General features: G+C 31.6%; 1 protein-coding gene across 2 annotated transcripts in view; it reads right to left on the reverse strand.

The window, feature by feature from the left end:
• Window positions 1–21,016, reverse strand: part of LOC114336833 (uncharacterized) — a 63,976-nt gene extending 42,960 nt beyond the window's left edge. Inside the window, exon 1 of one of the 2 annotated variants that reach the window (XM_028287216.2) lies at window positions 20,876–20,987. In XM_028287216.2, the coding sequence (XP_028143017.1) occupies window positions 20,876–20,923 (48 nt within the window). In that variant the 5' untranslated portion in view covers window positions 20,924–20,987. Of the gene's footprint in view, window positions 1–20,875 lie in introns of both variants that reach the window. The other variant, XM_028287215.2, reaches the window with a different exon arrangement.
• Window positions 21,017–22,085: the final 1,069 nt, after the last annotated feature.

The raw sequence follows: 22,085 nt of genomic DNA on the forward strand, positions 1-22,085 counted from the left end.
GTTTGAAATAAAAATTTCAACACCCCGTATCTCGGAAACGAAGCATTTACGGACATATGTTTACAGAACAAACTGTCGTTATTTTTGATGTAGAATTACCCCTTATAGTTTTTCATACTTATTTGCTAACACCCTTTATACCAGTTTGTTGAGATTGGAGTTTGATATAGTTTTTGAAGCAAAGGATGAAAGGAAAGAATAGTCTAAGAACGAGAGCCGAAAAATCATCGTCATAAGTAATATGGAGTTTGGCATGTGAAATGTGTCTATTGTATATTGATAATTATGACCCCTTTCAGGCTGACACCTCAGTGGATACAGGAAGTAGCAATAAGGGATGAAAGGAAAAAGTTAGTGCAGTCATTAAAGGTTTTCACCTCCTATTTTGTTAAATCTCCATCGATTTGCATGAAAATTGATGACTAGTTAGAGCATACCTCAAGAAACAAAACTGATTTGGGGGTGGATGCCAAGGTCCCTGGTGGATGCAACCTCGGGGGTGAAAACCATTTTATTAAAAATAACCCCACAAATCGATAGAGGGACAAATTTTAAGTAAAAGTGGTTATATCATTTTATTAAAATAAATCAATATTTTTGAGTTATTAAAGATCAAAGATTTGAATTTCTCGTGCTGCCCTGGGGGTGGATACAACCCCTTCTCGGGGGTGAAAACCATTTTATTAAAAATAACCCCACAAATCGATAGAGGGACAAATTTTAAGTAAAATTGGTTATATCATGTTATTAAAATAAATCAATACTTTTTGAGTTATTAAAGATCAAAGATTTGAATTTCTCGTGAAAAAAAAATGTATGGTGTAAAGCGGTTTTTCATAAATAACTCAAAAACTTAAGTTTCATCAAAAAAGTTATAATTATCAAAATTGAAGATAATAAAAAATAAAATAGATATCTTATTCGAAAAACCTTTGAGAATTAATTAAAAGTGAGTTATAGGTGACTGAATGTATATTTTTTTCGGCTAGTATGTACTCAAATCTAAGTATTCAAGCTTAAATAATGGGAAAACGATACATGTTATAAAATATATTTACTAAACACTTGTTTCACAGAAATATGTATCAGATGAGCTCCCGGAGCAGTTTATACCATTAAACATTATGCTACAAACATTTTTCAAAAGTTTAGGCTCCAAAAATTGGAAGCTTAATTATTATATTATTTATATAAGTTTTTTAAATTGTTTTAAGACATTTATGTAAAATTTAGCAAAAATGTATTCGAATATGTCAAATGTACCCATTATTGGACACCCCCAGTTTCTGGACATATTCAGTTTATATTGATAGAAAAAATTCAATTTAATATCGAAATAATATAAAAATAATAGTTTACTAACATACAATTAATTAATATACAGTATTTCTCATGATCATCTTTCAGTGCGTCACAGTTTTTCGATTTCTTTCTAACGCATTAAATTGTATGTGACAGAAAAAAGGCACGTCGGTGATTACATTTCGTCGGTGACATTTTTATAACATTTAATCTAGTTGTCAATAGATGACGCCATAATAAAAAAATAATTTTTTTTAAGTATATAATAATATTACAAATATAATCTGTATAATTTATAAGACTATACAAATCAAAGAAAATACCATTTTATAAATGCAAGAAACACATTTGATTTGTTTTTATTCCAAATTGAAAATAAAATGTGACAACTGTCAGATTTAACTAAAATGTCATGTTAGAATAAATGTCATAAATGTGTATTGTCACGGACTTACCCTTTTTCCTATCATTTGTTACGCACTGAAAAATGATCATGAAAAGGACAATATGTTCTTTTTATCATCCGTAACTTCACGCATGTGCTCTTAAATAGACGCTATTTTATAGGTATGGTTTGTTCAACAGTAAATGGTTTGAGTTCAATTAGTGCGGTCGTAAATATTATTAAATTTATCTGACCTGGCCCATTGTTAAGACCCACCCGGAGCGATAAGCCACCGAGGTAGACAGAGTTGGTCTTTTGCAATTAACACTGACTAGACGGTACTCCCATAATAAAGCCTAAAATAAATTTTACCTGAAACCGGGGCCTTTTATACTACTTATTATCGGTTAATTCGGGCTGTTTATAGTGGTAACTAATTGAATTTAACCATTTACTGTTTAACATACCATACTTGCTACTGTCATTTCGGAGTCGGCGTTTGTATTGAATATACAGTGCGGTGGAATAAGTGTTGCCCCCCCCCTATTAACTTGTTTATTTTAAGAATATAAGCAGAACGCTCGGACAGGTCGATTTTTAAACTAACCATAGTATATTATAGCATCAACGTTTCGAACTTTACGCGATCCCTCTTCAGGTGACAGGCATAACTTTGATTTTTTTAAATGGGAAAGTACATCATGTGACACCTCATTTAAAAGCTCTTAAAATACTGATTTCAAAAATGTATAATACTTTAATCCTGTTTGAGAGCGTAGGCGCAAAATTTCGGTCAAACTCTTTTTAAACGCATTTATTTTTTTCGAATTCTGAGAAAACTAATAAGTATTTTTGAAAAATTTAAACGCAGAATAAAAGATTAGATTATTACCGAGGGCTGGCAGTCCCTTAGAATAAACAAAAATTTTATTTTGAATGATATATTTGAAATTAAAAATCACACTAAATTTTCTCTTTTTTTCACCACTGTGACTTATTAAAATAAACATTATAGGAGTTCTCAGTGACTTTGAACCATCGAGAATACTGTAATATTTCATTCTCCGTTTAAATTTTTCCAAAATATTTGTTACTTTTTTCAGGATTCGAAAAAAATGATTGCATTTAGAAAGAATTCGACCGAAATTTTGCGCCTACGCTCTCAAACAGGATTAAAGTATTATACATTTTTGAAATCAGTATCTTAAGAGCTTTTAAATGAGGTGTCACATGATGTACTTTCCCATTTAAAAAAATCAAATTTATGCCTGTCACCTGAAGAGGAATCGCGTAAAGTTCGAAACGTTGATGCTATAATATACTATGGTTAGTTTAAAAATCGACCTGTCCGAGCGTTTTGCTTATATTCTTAAAATAAACAAGTTAATAGGGGGGGGCAACACTTATTCCACCGCACTGTATAATATATATTATATACTCCAAAAAATATAACTGTTTTCAACATGCAACAGAATGCACTTGCGTGCTTAAAATAAATTGTACAATTGATACAGATACTGCTCTGAAATTAAGTAGTGAAAAAACATTGAAAACTGCAAAAGAAAAATTAAATATTATTAAATAGTAATATTAAAATTTAATTATTAAATTATAATCCTAACTTCATTCTCGAAATTACTTTTAAAAGTATTCTGTTAACTAATTTCACAATAAATATATAAATAGCGTATGTTTTAATTTTCACTTTTTCCTAAAAAATCCAAAAGGGGTTCTCTTATTTTCATCATCACTTGCTTAGCTTTGATGTTATCAACTTCATCTGGAGCTCACTTGATAGGTATTCTTGAGAACTTTGACAAGTGTTTAGTAAGTATGTATATTTTATAAAATGCATCGTTTTCCCGTTATTTAAGCTTGAATACTCGTACTTAGATTTGAGTACTAGCCGAAAAAATATATATTCAATCAACTATAACTCACTTTTAATTAATTCTAAAAAGTCTTTCACGTAAAGAATCTATTCGATTTTTCATTATCTTCAATTTTGGTAGTTATAACTATTTCGTTAAAACTTACAGTTTTTGAATTATTTATGACAAACCGCTTACGTTTATTTGTTTCACGAAATATTCAAATCTTTGATCTTTAATAACTCAAAAAGTATTGATTTATTTTAATACCTTCATATAACAAATTTTGCTTAAAATTTGTCCCTCTATCAATTTGTGGGGTAATTTTTAATAAAATAGTTTTCACCCCCGAGAAGGGGTGGTATCCACCCCCAGAATAAAAGTGCAAGTTGGCACCAAATCAGTTTTGTTTCTTTAGGTATGCTCTAACTAGTCACCAATTTTAATGCAGATCGATGGGGGTTTAACAAAATAGGAGGTGAAAAACTTTAATGACTACACTAACTTTTTCCTTTCATCCCTTATTGCTACTTCCTGTATCCACTGAGGTGTCAGCCTGACAGGTGTCATAATTGTCAATATACAATGGACACATTTCATAGGAAAAACTCCATATTACTTATGACGATGCTTTTTTGGCTCTAGCTCTCCGTCTAGAAGGTTTACTATGGAAAATACTATGTTGTTTAGTGCCATCTTGTAAAAGTACAAGCTTTCTACGTATTTAAAATACTTCAAACGATCAAAGACACTTATGACGTCACATAACTGTATTTTCTACTGACGTTTATAATGTCTAATTTAAAATTATAAACAATTTTGTTTACTTTGTTGGTGCAGAAAGTAAACATATAACCATATGGCGTCACGATGCGTTTTGGGCTGCCTGGTATAATTTGAATTTTTAATCGTCTTTAGGGGCGAAACGGAACACAAAAACATCTTTTTTATCTTTGACACATGTTTTAAATTATGTTCTGGTGTGATTTATAACATTTTTTTCGAATTTAAAATTTTATGCCAGTTCCCTATTAAATACAAGTGCACTAATGGAAGAAATATTAAGTTGTGAGATAGTAAGAGATAAACCAAGTTCTTATACGTGGGTAGTTGACCTGGTAATGCATATTATTATACAGACTTTGTAACAAATCTATTTTTATTTATTAATAATGGGAACACAACAAAAATTGGAAAACTCAAAACATTTTGCATACAAGAGTTAATAATTTTCTCAAATTGTTTTAGTCTCATAGTAATCTTGTAATCTAAGTCATCAATTTTATCAGCCACGTGATCACTTATAGAATTAAGCTCTTTAAAAATTGAAACAAACTTAGCAGCTTTGACATTGCCTAGCCGGTTAAATAGTTTGGAATTGACTAAAGCGTATGATGAGAAGAGTTTTTTTATGTTGTATGACCATAGAACGCCACCATGCCAATGGTTGTACATTAGATGTTTAGAAAATATATATGGATTAAAGGGTACACACTTTGCCTGGTAATTAATAATAATTGGCAATACTTCTGGATGTGAAGTGAAGTTTCTACATATTCCGTACCAGTTTTTATTTGCTCTTGACTAAATTTATGTCCACTAAAGCGATGAGCAAGCAAACTTGTCAAGAAATGAGCCGGGATCAAAGCCATTTTCATAAACTCCTTGACTTTATTCGTATCATTTACCAAAAATTCGCCATTTGCGTGTTCAGTCTCGAATGCTTCCAGAAGTTCTAGCCATATCTCTTTAGCCTCTCCTTTAGTGCAAGTATTTGTTTGGACTTTGTCCCTGCACTGCAATAATCACAAAATTGGAAAAAAATCCTTTGTAAAAGGTATAAATTTTTTGAAGTTATACTTCTTTAGGCGCGATTGAGAGTAAAATTTCATAATACTGCGCGCATGCGCACACAGACAGTATGGCGTTTAGTTGCTGAATCTTTCAAGTTATGTACAAATATATCAGTGCAAGAAAAGGTGTGAAAAGAATATATTACTGTTTTTAGTAAATATATATTTATTATAATTTTTGTGTCTTTGGATTTGTCTTCCTCAGGAGTAAGATGAGTATTATTAAAACATATTATTGTATATATATTTATTATACTTGTCTGTTTGTTACCGTGAATTGTCATTAAGTACGTCATCCGAACCGATACAGACACAGTGCTCGTAGCGTATTTGGTATAGCATTCGGCCGGAGCTCGAGAGGTCTTGAGTTCGAGTCCGGAGCAATCCTATACTTTTTTTTTATTTTTTTTAAAGCGGTAAGGACAAAATTAGTTAGGTGTTTAAAAAAATTAAAAGAAACTGTTTAAAGTATATTTATTTTTAAGAAATCATATAATAGAAGTATAACTTTTTATGTGCGTACAAAGTACACACACATTCTTGTTTTTTATTAAAATTCCTTAAAAGGGCTACATCACAACAAAACGTTTTCGATTTTTATAAAAAATCATCATCAGTGTTAGATAAACTGGATGCTAGCTGAGCCACAAAAGAAAAATATCCGGGTAAAAAACCCTTTACATGTAATATAGATGCCTTAAAAGTGCATACTTCAATAAAAAGCCCTGTGATGGTCACATGGCAACCAGGATAATGTCCTGAGGTAATGTATTGAAATTTCCCAACACGTGGGATCCAAATTGAGTTGTTTACATTTCAATGACTTAATGGCAACTGAATGCGAAATGAGGGGTTTTTTCAGAGACATCACTCATTTCGCATTTAGTTGCCATTAAGTCATTGAAATGTAAACAACTCAATTTGGATCCCACGTGTTGGGAAATTTCAATACATTACCTCAGGGCATTATCCTGGTTGCCATGTGATGTAGCCCTTTTAAGGGATTTTAATAAAAAAAAAAAATGTATGTATCGGTTTTAGAACGTCTTTCGACGTTGTCCGATGCCTAACTTCCACGTCCTTCTATCATCCCATTGGCCATCTCGAAGATCCCTTGCACTCATTGCTTTGGTTACCCCTTCTTTCCATGTCTTTTTGGGTCTTCCTCGTTTTTTGCGGTTTGGTGGTACCCACTCCAAGATCTTTTTGGGCAATCTTGTGTCTTCTATTCTTTGAACATGACCATACCAAATCAACTGTTTCCTCTCAATGTCTGTTGTTAAGTAACCATCTATTCCAATTCGTCGTCTTACTTCCTCATTTCGAACTCTTTCCCTACAGGATATACCTAACGATCTTCTAAACACATCCATTTCTACAGCTTCTAACTTTTTCCTGTTGTTCTCGGTTATTCTCCAAGTTTCTGCTCCGTAAAGTAGGCTGCTTTTAATAAGTGTTTCATAGATATTGTATTTTCGCTGTATTCCTATTTCGGAGCTCCAAAGTATTCCATTTAGGCAGCCAATTGTTCTTCTAGCTTGTGTTACCCTTTTCTTTATTTCCTCATCGTCTTTTCCCGTTGTATCGAAGATTACTCCCAGGTACGTGTATTCACTACAGGATGTGATTTGTTCATTATCCTCTAGTTCGATATTGGATAACTCAGCTCCTATGGGTAGATATTTAGTTTTTTCCACATTAATTTCCAAGCCCCACTGTTCATATTCCTCCTTTAGTTTCCTTGCCATATACTGTAGGTCGTCTTTATCATTAGCTATGATCACTTGGTCATCAGCAAATTGTAAGGTATATAAACAAACCTCTCCGAGGTCTATACCCATACCGTGGCATTTACGTTTCCACTGGTTAAAAAAAAATTATACCTTTTACAAAGGATTTTTTCCAATTTTTTTAATACTTATTCTATTGTTTAGAGCAAATGTGAAATAATGTTTTTCAACTAACTTTCTAAGCATTCCGATAAAATATTCCAACGAACATCCTAATGCAATACAAGAGCAGAATCACCAGCTTCTCGGAATTTTTCGCTAGGAAAATGTACATTTCTGAAATATTTGCAATTTTTTGATACTGTTCTTTTTCCTGGCACTTCTATATCGTGGGCAAGTAAGTTCATAATATGGGCTGAACAGCCATAAGTTATTATATGTATCTGTGCTGCTTAATTCCTCAAACAGATCCTTCTCATTTTAAGAAATATGATTTAAACAATGTTTTTTCTACGTTTTATTTGTATAAAACACGTAATATAAAAACGAAAAATAAAACATGTTTAAAACAAAAAAAAAACCGTTTAAAACAAAAAAAACTTTGTTTTGTATAAAATAAAAAAAAGAATGTGTGTGTACTTTGTACGCACGTAAGAAGATATACTTGTATTATATGATTTAAACGAAATTAATATACTTTTTATTTATATTTTATTTAAATATTAAACTAATTTATACTTACTACTTCTCAAACATTTTTATTAAAACAGTGCCAAAAATTAAAATAATAAAAGAATAAAACACACACAAACACATTAAAAATGCCACAAATGATTTCTGAACATTAATTGTCGGAATTTTTTTTTAACTAAATACGTATTTTCTGAAAATAAAATTATATAATAAATATACTTACAATCATAAAATGTATAAAAAAAATAAAAAAATAAAAGTTTTTATTGGGATTCGAACCAGCTATCAGCGCGGTTGGTATATTGGGGTTTATTCGCCTTAAACCCTTCGCCACGGAGGCAATGTGTCATTATGTGCGAAGATCGACTAACTAAGCGGATTAAGCTTTTGACATTTTTGAATTAAATTAAATTATTTTGATTTTGGATTGAAATGATTTAGAATTGAAAAAATACAACAAAACATAGAGTAAGAAAACAATATATTAGGTGAACATTGATAGAAATTTTGATGGTAATCAAATTAAGTATGTAATAAAAGTACATATTACATACTATGTATTTTGATAGGTTGAAATAGGTAGGTATAATACCTATGATACATTTACAATTATTACGTACCTGTTGCTTTTAAAATCTATTTAAATGTCACTACAATTATAAACTTTTTTGTTTTTGTCCTCACAACAATAAAATTAATATATTATACATTTGTTTATGCCCTATTCCACGAACATACGCCTATTTTGGATTACTTCGACAACGAATATTTTTGCTGTGCAAAATAAGAAGAACGAAAGTAAATTGCAAATTACATTGTTGTTTATTGGAATAATTATTAGCGCCATTTACTTTCGTACTTCTTAGGTTGCACAGTAAAATATTCGTTGTCGAAATAATCCAAAACAGGCGTATGTTCGTGGAATGGCCCATACCTTCATATTGAATTATTTATTATTGACAGATCATTTCAACACCCAACCAGAGCCCGTATAACGACTAATACCATACTGTCGGTGTGCGCATGCGCGCAGATCAATATAATTTCACCCTCAATCTCAATCGCGCCTAAAGAAGTATAACTTCAAAATCATGTTTGTTTTTCAACCCTGCTCCCAAATCATAATTTCCAAAGTTTATACATTGTAAATTATGATTCGGGAGTGCTCCTAGTAGCATTTAACGTGTCTTAGTTTGTTTATTTCTACTGCATCTTGATTGTAAATGTAGTATAACTAATTCTAAGCAACTTTTGTTCTATCTACAGCATTTTTTCACTAATGCTGGGGCCACAGTAACGTTAACGTCTAACGTCAATTATCGTATTAATTAACACACCAAAAATGATGGGATAAACTGCGCGTTAAAGTAACTGGCCACACTTATTTTAGAGCGTAGTCAGCAGAAAACGCGTTTTTTAATCCAATAATTTCAAGATGGAAGTCGAAGCTGCTAGGCTGCTATATATATATATATATATATATATATATATATATATATATATATAACAGGTATATAATATTTGCTGAACAGTTAGGAAACAAGGCTGAAATATTGGGGTAGCAGCAATCTCAAAGAAAACTCTTTATAATAGTTCCAAGCTTTCGAAAATGTTTATTTTCATCATCAGGGAAACTACAATCATAAATAGACAGTATTTAACAAATAGGCTAACTGAAATCAATAATAATTGCTATCCTTGTGTTACCAAAAATCCAGAACACCATAGTTTCCTCTCACTAAATAAAAATAAACATTTTCGAAAGCTTGGAACTATTATAAAGAGTTTTCTTTGAGATTGCTGCTACCCCAATATTTCAGCCTTGTTTTATATATATATATATAACGTTCTTGAACTCCTAAGTGGAGCATAGAGCTTCAGTGAAAACGCGCCATCGGGTTCTATTTTGCGCTAGGGCCTTCACCTCATTCCAAGACTTTCCTTGACTTCTTATCTCGTCCATGATGGATCTTCTCCAAGTTTGTGCTGGGCGACCTCTTTTTCTCTTTCCTTGGGGATTCCACTCTAGGGCAGTTTTTGCAATACTGGAACTATCTTTTCGGAGTGTGTGACCTATCCACCCCCACTTTCTGGATTTTATTTCATTTTCTACCCTCTTTTGTTGGGTCAGGTGTAGCAGATCTTCGTTTCTGATAGTGTTTGGCAAGAAAATACGGACAATTCTTCGTAGACATTTGTTAACAAAGACCTGCAATTTGTCTGTAAGGGATTTTGTCACTTTCCAGGTTTCACATCCATAGAGTAGAACAGACATAACATTTGACTGGAATATTCGGATCTTTGTCCTTGTAGTATATTCCCCAGACCTCCAAACAGGGTTAAGCATGCAGAATGCTTGTTGAGCTTTTCGTATCCTCATACGAATATCGTCTTCTGTACCTCCGCTTTCTGTTATGACACTTCCAAGGTACGTGAAGTTTTCCACATTTTCAATCTGCTTGTTGTCGATATTAAATAGCGTGTTGTTCCTTGCATTTATTCTCATGGATTTGGTTTTACTAATATTGATTTTCAAACCTATTTTATTGGCTTCAGTGGATAGTGATTCCAATTGATCGGCCACATCCTGGAACCTTTGTCCTAACAGGCAGATATCGTCGGCGTATTCTAGATCACTTAGGCGTGTGGTTAACGTCCATTGTATCCCTTTTGTGTCTAAGTCTAGTTTGGAGAGAACATAGTCTAGAGCAGGGGTGTCAAACTCAATTTTGCAGAGGGCCATATATTAAATTCAGAATGTGTCGGCGGGCCAGATTCAAATAAAAAAAAATGTACTGAATTATTATAACATTTTATTTAATAGTATACTTATAATATACGGTTGTTAAAAATCATATCAAAGTTATAAGAGGGTAATTATTTTGAGCTCGAGGATCCAGATACCTGACTTCTCTTGTTTTTGACAAGCTCATTGATGTCAGGTATCATATTCGTTGTATTTATTTTAAGAATTTATTGGAGATGTTCATTTGTAAGTCTTGTGCGATGTTTGTTCTTATTTATTTTCATGACGGAAAACATCTGCTCACATAAATAGGTGCTACCAAACATGCACAGAATGCGTGCTGCATGCTTTTTTAATTCCGGGTAGTTATCCAAACTCTTGAAATATTGTGTATAAAATGTAAGTGCGTTAACCTCTTTAAATTTTTCTTTCAAAATACTGTCCGATTGAAGATCTATCAACTCCATTTGCAAATGAACTGGTGCCTGTGAAGCTTCAAAATTGAATGGATTGTTGAAAATTGGGAATTCCATTTCATTCATTTTGTGGAAGTCTTCAAAACGATTGTTGAATTCCGTGATAAGATTTTGCAGAAGTTGAGAATATTTATCCAATTTTTTTTGATCCACTGTGCCAAATGATTTTAAATGAGGGAAATGATCCAAAGTTTGATTTTTTACCTGATTTTCCCACAGCCTCAACTTTGTTTCAAAGGCTTGAATACATGAGTACATTTGAGTGACAATCAGATTTTTACCCTGTAACTTTACATTCAGATCAGTCAAGTGTTTATTCATATCTACCAAAAAGGCACAATCAACCCACCAGTCATTGTCATAATCAATTGGGTTGCCTTTTTCTAACATGAAAGCTTGAATAGGGTCACGTAATGCAAAAAATCTTTCTAAAACTACTCCTCGACTGAGCCAACGAACTTCGGTGAAATAAGGGACATCAGAAAACTTTTCGTCCAAATCTTGTAAAAACTGCCTGAACTGTCGGTGATTTAGTCCTCTGCTCCTTATAAAATTTACTATTTTAATTATAGGTTGCATGACATGGTCCATTTTTAAATGTTTGGATGCCAATGATTCCTGGTGAATTATACAGTGAAATCCCACAAAATTTCCTGATGTTTTCTGTTTTAATTTAGTTACAACGCCCGAATGTTGGCCAACCATGGCAGGAGCGCCATCCGTAGTTGTGCTGCTAAGTATATTCCAATCGAGTCCATATTCTGCCATCAAATGCTCCAATGCAGAATAAATATCATTTGCTGTTGTAGTACCTGTCAATGGAACGCACTTTAATAGTTCTTCAGTTATTTCAAAGTTACTGTTAATACCTCGTATAAAAACAGCAAGTTAAGCTGTATCAACAGTATCAGTGCTCTCATCAACAGCCAGTGAAAAGTTTGTAAATTCCTTAATTTTCTCCTTCAGTTGAAGAACCAAATTTTGAGATAAATCATTTATTCTTGAAGCAACAGTGTTTCTTGACAGCGAAATATTTTGAATTATTGACTTTTGAAATGGAAATGAAACATCGGCAACTTTCAACATACAGTCTTTAATAAAATCACCATCAGTGAAAGGTTTTGATCTCTTCGCGATTTCTAATGCAATAATAAAACTTGATTTCAGGACATCTTCGCTCTCAGTATTAGCTTTAGTAAACATCGATTGTTGACCTTGAAGTTTAGATTTTAAAGATGACAATCTGTCCATTCTTATTTTTTCAGTGTAACAATCGAATTTTGATTTATGATTCGTATCATAGTGTCTCTTCAAGTTAAACTCCTTACAAACAGCAACTGTTTGATTGCAAATCAAACACAGTGGTTTACCTTTCCATTCTATGAAAAAATATGCATTTTCCCATTTAGACTGAAAAACTCTACGTTCACTATCAACTTTACGTTTTTGTGACATTATGCCGAAATCGTAACAAATATGGAACTCGACACAATTATGGATATCGCACACGCACGACACAAACAAATGTACAATACCTTCTCAACCACTACTTCGCAACTGACTCACGTGACACGTCGACGCACTTCTTTTATATCGATAAGGAAGGTTCTAGTCTAGACTCGAAGCGCATGGAAGATTCTATTGTTCTCAACAGAAATAATAGGGTGTTTCCGCTAAGAGATGGTGTTACTGTCTATCTCTCTCGCTTGTCTAGGCACGCGCTGCCTTTGAAATGACTTATAAATGTAGTGTAGTGTACGCATTTTAAAACTTCCGTAGAGCAATCGAGTGAAGTCTAAAAGCTCTAAAAAACATGATTCTTCTTTCTGTGACACATTGCGATCGCGGGCCGTATTGGTATGGCCCGGGGGCCGGATGCGGCCCGCGGGCCGTATCTTTGACATGACTGGTCTAGAGCTATGTTAAACAGAAACGGAGAAAGCACACATCCCTGTCTGACTCCAGTAAGTACGTCAAATTCGTCACTGTTGATCCCATTGTGTGTCACGCTGCACGTCGCCTCAGTGTACAATGACTTTATAATGGAAATTATTTTATGAGGAATGTTTCTTAGCTCTAAAATTTTCCATATAGCAGCATGAGATATTTTATGCTAATTATTATTGTATGAATTTATTATTTTATAAACGGATCAAGCAAAAACCAAGACTCAAAAGAAGATGGTGGATGATAAAAATGCAGCGTCACCATGAACACCACGATTTTTATGTGATTTTTGTCGGTGATCCCATAAACAAGGTTCTGTTTCAAACAGTGTTAAAAATTCAATTATTTTCTCGTTACTCCACTCCATTTTCGTAGAATAGTATCTATGTAACCTATTTCACAAAACAAATTACTCTGCTGCGCTGCAAGCTAGAACTTGTTGAAACAGTGCAAGTGTAACCACAACAACGCGATAAGTAACGGAGTAACTTCTATGAAAAGTCGAAAGAAACCGCCACCCGATCTATCGCCTAACGTTTAACGGCATTAATAATGGCATTAACAAATTAGCACGCTAAGTCGTGGCTACACCTAACGCGTTAGTCAAATAACGCGTTAATTAACGTCATCAGACGTTACTGTGGCCCCAGCATAAGTTAATACTTTTCAAGTTATTTGCGAGTAAATATGTTCATTTTTCCAAAAAAAAACTTGTTTTTAGGAGGTTTTTTGCAAATAACTCAATAAGTAAGTATTTTATCGAAAAGATATTCTCAGCAAAAATTTAGCTTCTAAAAAAGTGAAAAAAAATGGTGTATGTATGAACTCTCTACTAGACCCAGTAGAAGCAAAGTTGTAGTTGTAGTTTGAAAGATTCAAAGCGAATATTTCAACGTGAAATAAACAAAGAATTATGCACTTTTTGGGGAAAACTCATTACAACTTTTTTAAAGTGTTTTAAATTTTTATTTATTTAAGTATATTACATATTTATTTTTGTTTTCTAAAAAAGTTTCTAGCATCAAAAGTAAGCAAGTTGCGCTCAAAATAAAGTTGGTCCTTTTTTTTGTTAAAAAAATCGAAAAAATCACCCCCAAATTAGCATCTTAAATCAAATTAATCGTTACCGCTTCACAAGTTACTTTGCTTATGTATTTTGTATATGCTCTGTAAGTTTCATTTGTTCAAAAGGTTTATTTTTATAAAATTTGTTTTTAAAGTACTTTTTTTGAAAAAAATGCTTTTGTTTTTAAAATTTATTAGTGATTCTAAAAATCACAAACAGTAAAAAATGTTAGGATTTTTTTTCTGAATATTTTGGATTTTTTGTTTTTCTGTAAGGCAAAAATTGGTTAAGATATGGCTGTTCAAAATTTGCATACACTCGTGATTATTGACTATTTCAAGCCCTTTCAACTACAGCCCCTTCAAAAATAAGCCCTTTGAACCGATGCAACTTACAGATCATATAAATATAGTCGTTTCGCTAATACATACCTACACGAGTAAAGCAACTTGTGAAGTGGTAACGATTAATTTCATTTGGGAAGCCAATTGGGGGTGATTTTCACGATTTCTTTTACCAAAAAAGGAACCCATTTTATTTTAAACGTAATTCCTTACTTTTAATGCTAGACACTTTTTTATAAAACAAAAATGAAGCTTTTTAAATACTTTAAAAGGCTTTAATGAGTTTTCCCCAAAAAGTGCTTTATTTGTTGGTTATTTCACGTTGAAATATTGGATTTGCAATTTATTCATTAGATACTACTATTTTTAAACCTGTGTTTTTTATTAGTAACAACTCTTCTTTTACTGGGTCTGGGGATTTCATACATACACCCTTTTTCTTCTTTTTATGAGCTATATGTAAGCCTTGACATGTAAGCTATTATAGTCTAGGGCGCATCTGTTTTGAGATGGACGTTGAGAGGTGACTCAAATTTTTTTGCAGAAATTGCTTGAAAATGACTCGAATAATAATATTTGAGTTATCCTCCCACTTAAAATGGTCCGGAATATTGTTTAAATAATCAAAATGTCAAAATATGAAGGAAAAATTCGATTTTTTTATTGGTTTTATGATTATAGCTTTAAAAGTATTCATTTCTGAGAAAAGTTGTACTGACATAAAAGTTGCGCAATTAAATTTCCTACAATATAGAATTAGTTGAAAATTTAAAAAATAGTCACCTTTGTTGCAAAATAGCAATAATTGCGAAAAAAAAACATACAAAAACAAGTATTCGCATTTTACGTTTTTCAACCATTTATGCTACACTTAGGACCTTCATATTTTACCCAGAAAAACTTTATGATTTGGTAAAACAACACTGTAAATTTCATTAAGATAGGTTTAATAGATTTTGCAAAATAAATTTTGCAATCCAGCTTTCGCAAAAAAAATTCATTTTTTTTAAATGTTGCAGGACTAAAAATAAAGCAGATAGCAAGTTGAATTTTTTTTTACTTATAGAAGTGTATTGTTCCTTTCATTTGCAACTTGCAAAATTAAAATCGATTAATTACCACGGCGTCAGGAAATTTTTTAAATAAACATTAATTTTTGGTGCTACGCGCAGGACAGCGGTGTTCGATTCACACAAACAAGTTGATTTCCACCAAAATTTTTTCGAATCTTTATCTAATATGTTATTTTCTTCCTCTATATTTTGTTGTATTTTAATATTTTAATTCCACAAAAAACAGACTAATTTTATTATTGTTTGTGAAATATTGTTTAAACAATTGCATATGTTTAAAAATAATAAACTTTTATTCTCTAAGTTAAAATATATGAACAAAGAAAGTTTTTGCTAAAAAAGTGTTATTTCAAAGGATAGAGTATGTGTTTTTATTTTGCAATAAACAAATTTATCTATTTATATCGAAATGTAATAAAAATGTATCAATCATTATCAAAGGTCATTGGAATGCCCAATCAGAGCAAACTATCCGCTGTCCTGCGCGTAGCACCAATAATTAATGTTTATTTAAAAAATTCCTGACGCCGTGGTGGTTAATCGATTTTAGTTTTGCAAATTGCAAATGAAAGGTATAGTACACTTCTATAAGCAAAAAAAAATTCAACTTGGTATCTGCTTTATTTTCAGTCCTGTAACATTTTGAAAACATAAATTTTTTTGCGAAAGCTGGATTGCAAAATTTATTTTGCAAAATCTATTGAACCGATCTTAATGAAATTTACAGTATTATTTTACTGTATCATAAAGTTTTTCTGGGTGAAATATGAAGGTTCTAAGTCTAGCATAAATGGTTGAAAAACGTAAAGTGCGAATACTTGTTTTTGTATGGTTTATTCGCAATTATTGCTATTTTGCAACAAGGGTGACTATTTTTTAAATTTTGAACCAATTCTATATTGTAGGAAATTTAATTACGCAACTTTTATGTCAGTACAACTTTTCTCGAAAATGAATACTTTTAAAGTTATAATCAAAAAACGAAGAAAAAAATCGAATTTTTCCTTCATTTTTTGACATTTTGATTATTTAAACAATGTTCCGGACCTTTTTGAGAGGGAGGATAACTCAAATATTATTATTTGATTTATTTTCAAGCAATTTCTGCAAAAAAATTTGAGTCACCTCTCAACGTCCAAATGTACTAATATTTTTACAGATGCGCCCTGGTCTATTAATAAGAATGTCTTTTTTGATAAAAAACGTACTTTTTGAGTTATTTGCAAAAAATCGTCTAAAAATGTGTTTTTTTGTTGAAAAATAAACATATACACGCAAATAACTCTAAAAGTGAGTGAAAATGCTATAGAATAAAAGTTACTTACAATTAATACACACATCGGCACAATATCACTTTTTACTTTGACATTTTGCCTATGTGTTTGCCAAATTTCATGTCAATCTAAGCGGTTCTTTAACTACGTATTCAGTAATTACAATAATTTATATACCTACTATACAAAAAAAAACTAACAATCAAGAAAAGAGAAAAAACTATTTTTTTTAAATACATATATTGTTACTAAGCGTTTAGTACGTTCTTTAACGGTAAAATATTGCAAAACCTCTAAATTTTAAATAACCGCTTGGATTGACATGAAATTTGGCATACACATAGCTAACAATTCAAAGAAAAAAGTGATATTGTGCCGATATGTGCTTTTGCCCTGGGGGTGAAAAAATATTCGTCCAAAGTAAGTACGGAAGTAGATAAACTGACTAATTTTAAGTAACTTTTGTTTTATAGACTTTTTTCACTAAGTCGATACTTTTCGAGTTATTTGCCAGTGAATATGATCATTTTTTCAACAAAATAACCACGCTTTTAGCCGGTTCTTCGCAAATAACTCAAATAGTAAGTATTTTGTCGAAAGAATATTCTTAGCCAAAAAATATAGCCTATAAAACTTTTTAAAAAATGGTGTATATATCACGTCTCTATACCTAGTAGAAGCAGAGTTATAGCTAATGAAAAATAGGTTCATATTCGTCAAATTCCAAATGGAATACTTTAACGTGATATAACCAAAAATTAAGCACATTTCGGGGAAAACTCATTACAACTTATTTAAAGTGTTTAAAAAAGCTTCATTCTTGTTTTATAAAAAAAATTTCTAGCATCAAAAGTAAACAAATTACGCTCAAAATAAAGTTAGTCCTTTTTTTTGGAAAAAAAAAGGAAAATCACCCCCTAATTAGTATCTCAAATGAACTTAATCGTTACGACTTCACAAGTTTCTTGTCTCGTGTATGTATTGTTTATATAATCTGTAAGTTTCATCGGTTCAAAGTCCTTAATTTTAAAATGGTTGAACGAGTCACTGATCACGAATGTATGCAAATTTAGAAACACCAAATCTTAATCAATTTTTGTCTAACAGAAAAACAAAAAAATACATGATATTCAAAAAAGCAATGGCGACTTTTTTGTTTATCGAGATTTTTGGTATCTCTAATAATAATTTTTAAGTTATTTTGAAAAAAAGCATATTTTTTAAAATTAAAATTTTTAAAAATTTCACTTTAAAACCAAATTTTTTTCAAAAATAAGCACTTTGAATCGATGAGACTTACAGATCATATTATAAACACAACATAAGTAAAATAATTTGTGGAGCGGTAACGATTCATTTGAGTTGCTAATTAGGGGGTGGTTTTCCCGATTTTTTTTTGCCAAAACGAAACGGACCAACTTCATTTTGAGTGTAACTTGATTAAATTTAATGCTAGAAACTTTTTATAAAAACAGAAATAAAGATTTTTTTAAGCACATTTAAAAAGTTATAATTGGTCTTCCCCAAAAAGTGCTTAATTTTTTGGATACTTCACGTCGAAATACTCTATTTGAAATTTGGCAGATATGAATCTATTTTTCATTAGCTATAACTCTGGTTCTACGAGGTCCAGAGACCTAACGCATACACCATTCTTTGTACTTTTTTACGATCTATATTTTTACTAAGAACGTTTTTTGACAAAATATTTACTTTTTGAGTTATTTGCGAAAAACCGTCTAAAAGTGTGGTCATTTTGTTGAAAAATGAACATATTCACTCGCAAATAAATCGAATAGTGTTGACTTAGCGAAAAAGCTCTATAGAACAAAAGTTACTTAGAATTAGTCAGTTTACCCATTTCCTGACTTATTTTGGACATATATTTTTTCACCCCCAAGAGGGGGTGAAAATCACCCTCAGTGCAAAAGCACACATCGGCACAACATCAATTTTTTTCTTTGACATGTAAGCTATGCTTATGCCAAATTTCATGTCAATTCAAGCGGTTCTTTAAAATTTAGAGCAAAAACCGTGAAAGAATGTACTAGTTGTTGGAACGCTTTGATAAATTTTGAACATCTTTAACAACAAAATACTTGGATTACAGAATATATCCTGGTGTACTCTCTGCTTGGATCTTCCATAAATAATAAACAATAAATAACTTCTTATTAATTTCACATCATTAAATCAACTATTTATCAAATACACTATTAATGGTTGAACCATCATCCTGATAGAACCGTATCAGTGTTTCAAATCAGCCAAATATTTTGTGAAGGCTACTTAAAGGCTTGTGTACCAAGCATGGGATCAACAAATGGGATAAACGGGTTCCTCAAAACTGGCATATTTCCATTTAACCCAGAGATTTTTCCAGATGTTGACTTCTTAGCAACTGAAGTAACTGACCTTGATAATGGTGAGGATATGGCTCAAGGATCTGGTTTAAGTAAAGTAGCTGATTTATCGACAGGCATAACCAACAAAGTAGATAATGGCTCTAGCGAAAAAAAGGATCTGTACGAGAATCCTGAGCCTGGGCCCATCTCAAGACGAGATGAACAAATGGATTCATCGTTTAAAGTTACACTACAAGACTGCCAACCTTTCCTTAAAATTAAAGCCAAGAGAAACACGAGAAAAAAAATCTTGTGGAAGTGCAGTGTTAACTAGCACGTTATACAAAACTGCTCCTGAAGATGACATCAACAAGAAGGAAGCGAAGGGAAAGGCAATTAAAAGGAAAAATGAAAATAATAAGAAAAAACCAAAACAACAAAACAATCTAAAAGAAAGTCTATCCGACTTTTCGGATTCAGAAGACAACCAAATACATGTTGATGGATGGATTTAATGCCGAAAATGTTTAGAATGGTCTCACGAATTGTGTGCGGGAGTTGAAGAAGACGAAGATGAATTCCTTTGTGAACATTGCTGCGATGTTCCCTTTGCGTTAGCCCGAGTTCAGAGAAAGATTAGGTTTTAAAGACATTTTTTCTTGATAGGTATTATATTTGATTTTGTAGAAGGAATCGTTTTACCCCCAATATGCGGGTAAAATGATCCCGTTGTCATTTTTTTTTTATTTTGTGTATTTTAAAAAGAGAGTAAAGATTGTTTTCAAAAAATTTGTGTTCTGTTAAGATAAATTAGTCTTTTAGGGGTTTACCTTATTAAAATACAATTTTAAAAATATTTTGCCATTTTTTTTAGCTTTTTTCTTGGGGATATCATTTTACCTCCCTCTCCCCTACCTTTAAATTTCACCATATGAAAAATTGTTATTAAGTTGTTAAAATTGTTTTTTCTTGGGGATATCATTTTACCTCCCACTCCCCTACCTTTAAATTTCACCATATCAAAAATTGTTATTAAGAAAAGTTGTTTGGAATTAAAAACTATGTTCGAATGTTCAATTACATCTTTCTAATTGAAATATTGTGCACTATAAGGACACTTACCTCTTAAGTGAAATTTATATTTTTTACATACCTCGTATAAAATTGAAAAAGTTTGATATCTGATTGTTGTATGTGAAATTTTAGATCAGTTAGAGTATTTTATGAAGAATAAATTTTTTTTCGTAAAATTGATAATAAAAAAGTTTCCCATATGGTTCCTAGCTACGCATAAGAGCTTCTGTATAAGAATTTTCAAATTATAATGCCAAATTCGGATTTAGCATAATCAAAAACAAAATAGAAACATATTTGATCAAAGTAAAATGATGAATTCAACGATATTTTTAAAATTATTTATACAAAGAAATTGTTATTGTTTAAACAATTAGCGGCAAAATCTGTGAGTAGAACTTTTTACCTTAACATGTATATTATGAACTAACAAAAAAAGTTTTAGAAAAATATAACCTTGTTTGAATTATTCCGAAACAATGCATGTTTTCGTTCTATCATGACTCCCCTATTGTACTTTAAGTGTTTCTTTTACTATACTATATCAATGAGTTGAGTTGGAATATTAAATTCTTTAAGGGCGTTGATCAGATTTTCTCGATGGATACTATCATAGGCACTCTCAAAATCATTTTGTGTCTATCCTCTTAACAAAAATAGGAACATAATTTACGAATTGATTAAAGAGATGCTTACCAAAACAACCACAAAAACAGCAAAACCAAACAACATTAACTTCTTCATATTGAAAAATGAACTCTATCGTAAATTAACTATAAATATATTTTTTCTATATTAACACTTAATTTAGACGGTGTTATATACTTTAAGTCATTCCCACACAGCTCATAAAATCATATCTTTCCACATCTAAAATGGTCTTTTACACATTTTTATAATTAATTTTAATAATTCATATTTTATAATTAATTTTAATTATAATTAAAATATATAATCCATAAATCAAAAACAATAATTAATTTAAATCTTTTATAATTCACGTAATCTCGGTATTTATGGATTATCTTCTTCTTTTGCCCTTTATTTCGTCCAATTTTGAACATTGGCTTCCCCCAGTTTCCTCCATTTGTTTCTGTTTAGTGCTTTCTGTTTCCAGTCCGTTCCTCCTATATTTTTAATATCGTCTCCCCATCTCATCTGGGGTCGTTCTCTTGCTCTCTTTCCTATCCATGGTCTCCATTGTTGTATCGTGGTATTCCACCTATTGTCCGTTTGTCTAGCGTTATGACCTGCGAAGCTCCATTTTAGCCTGGCTATATGGTGTCCTGCGTCTTTGACTTTTGTTTTATTTCTTACCCAGTTGTTTTGCTTTTTGTCTGTTAATGTTACTCCTAACATTGCTCTCTCCATGGCTCTTTGTGTCTTCATTATTTTATCCATGTTTGCTTTGGTCAAAGTCCATGTTTGGCATGCGTATGTGAGAATTGAGAGTATTCACTGGTCAAACACTCTTGTTTTTAAGTATTGTTGTATTTGTTTATTCTTTAGGACCCATTTTAATTTCCCAAATCCTGCCCACGCTAGTCTGACCCTTCTTTTTATCTCCGCTGTTTGGTTTTCCTTATTTATTTTTATTATCTGTCCCAAATATATATACAGGGTGAGGCAGATAACTGGTCTATTAGAAATATCTCGAGAACTAAAGGCAACAGAATCATGAAAATTGGAATAAGGGGGTTTTGAAGGATGATCTATTAAATGAAAATATTTTCATCTCTTTGCAACTTCCGGTTATACCGGAAGTTGCTTATAACTTCGTTTTTTTTAAATGGGACACCCTCTATATTTTTACATTTTTGGATTCTCTTCGATGTCTTCTTTCTTAAAATATAAGGTTTTGTAATATTATATAGGGTATTTTAAAATATAATTACGTTTTTTTATT

This window comes from Diabrotica virgifera, chromosome 6, assembly GCF_917563875.1.
Source record: "Diabrotica virgifera virgifera chromosome 6, PGI_DIABVI_V3a".
Classification (NCBI taxonomy): Eukaryota; Metazoa; Arthropoda; class Insecta; order Coleoptera; family Chrysomelidae; genus Diabrotica; species Diabrotica virgifera.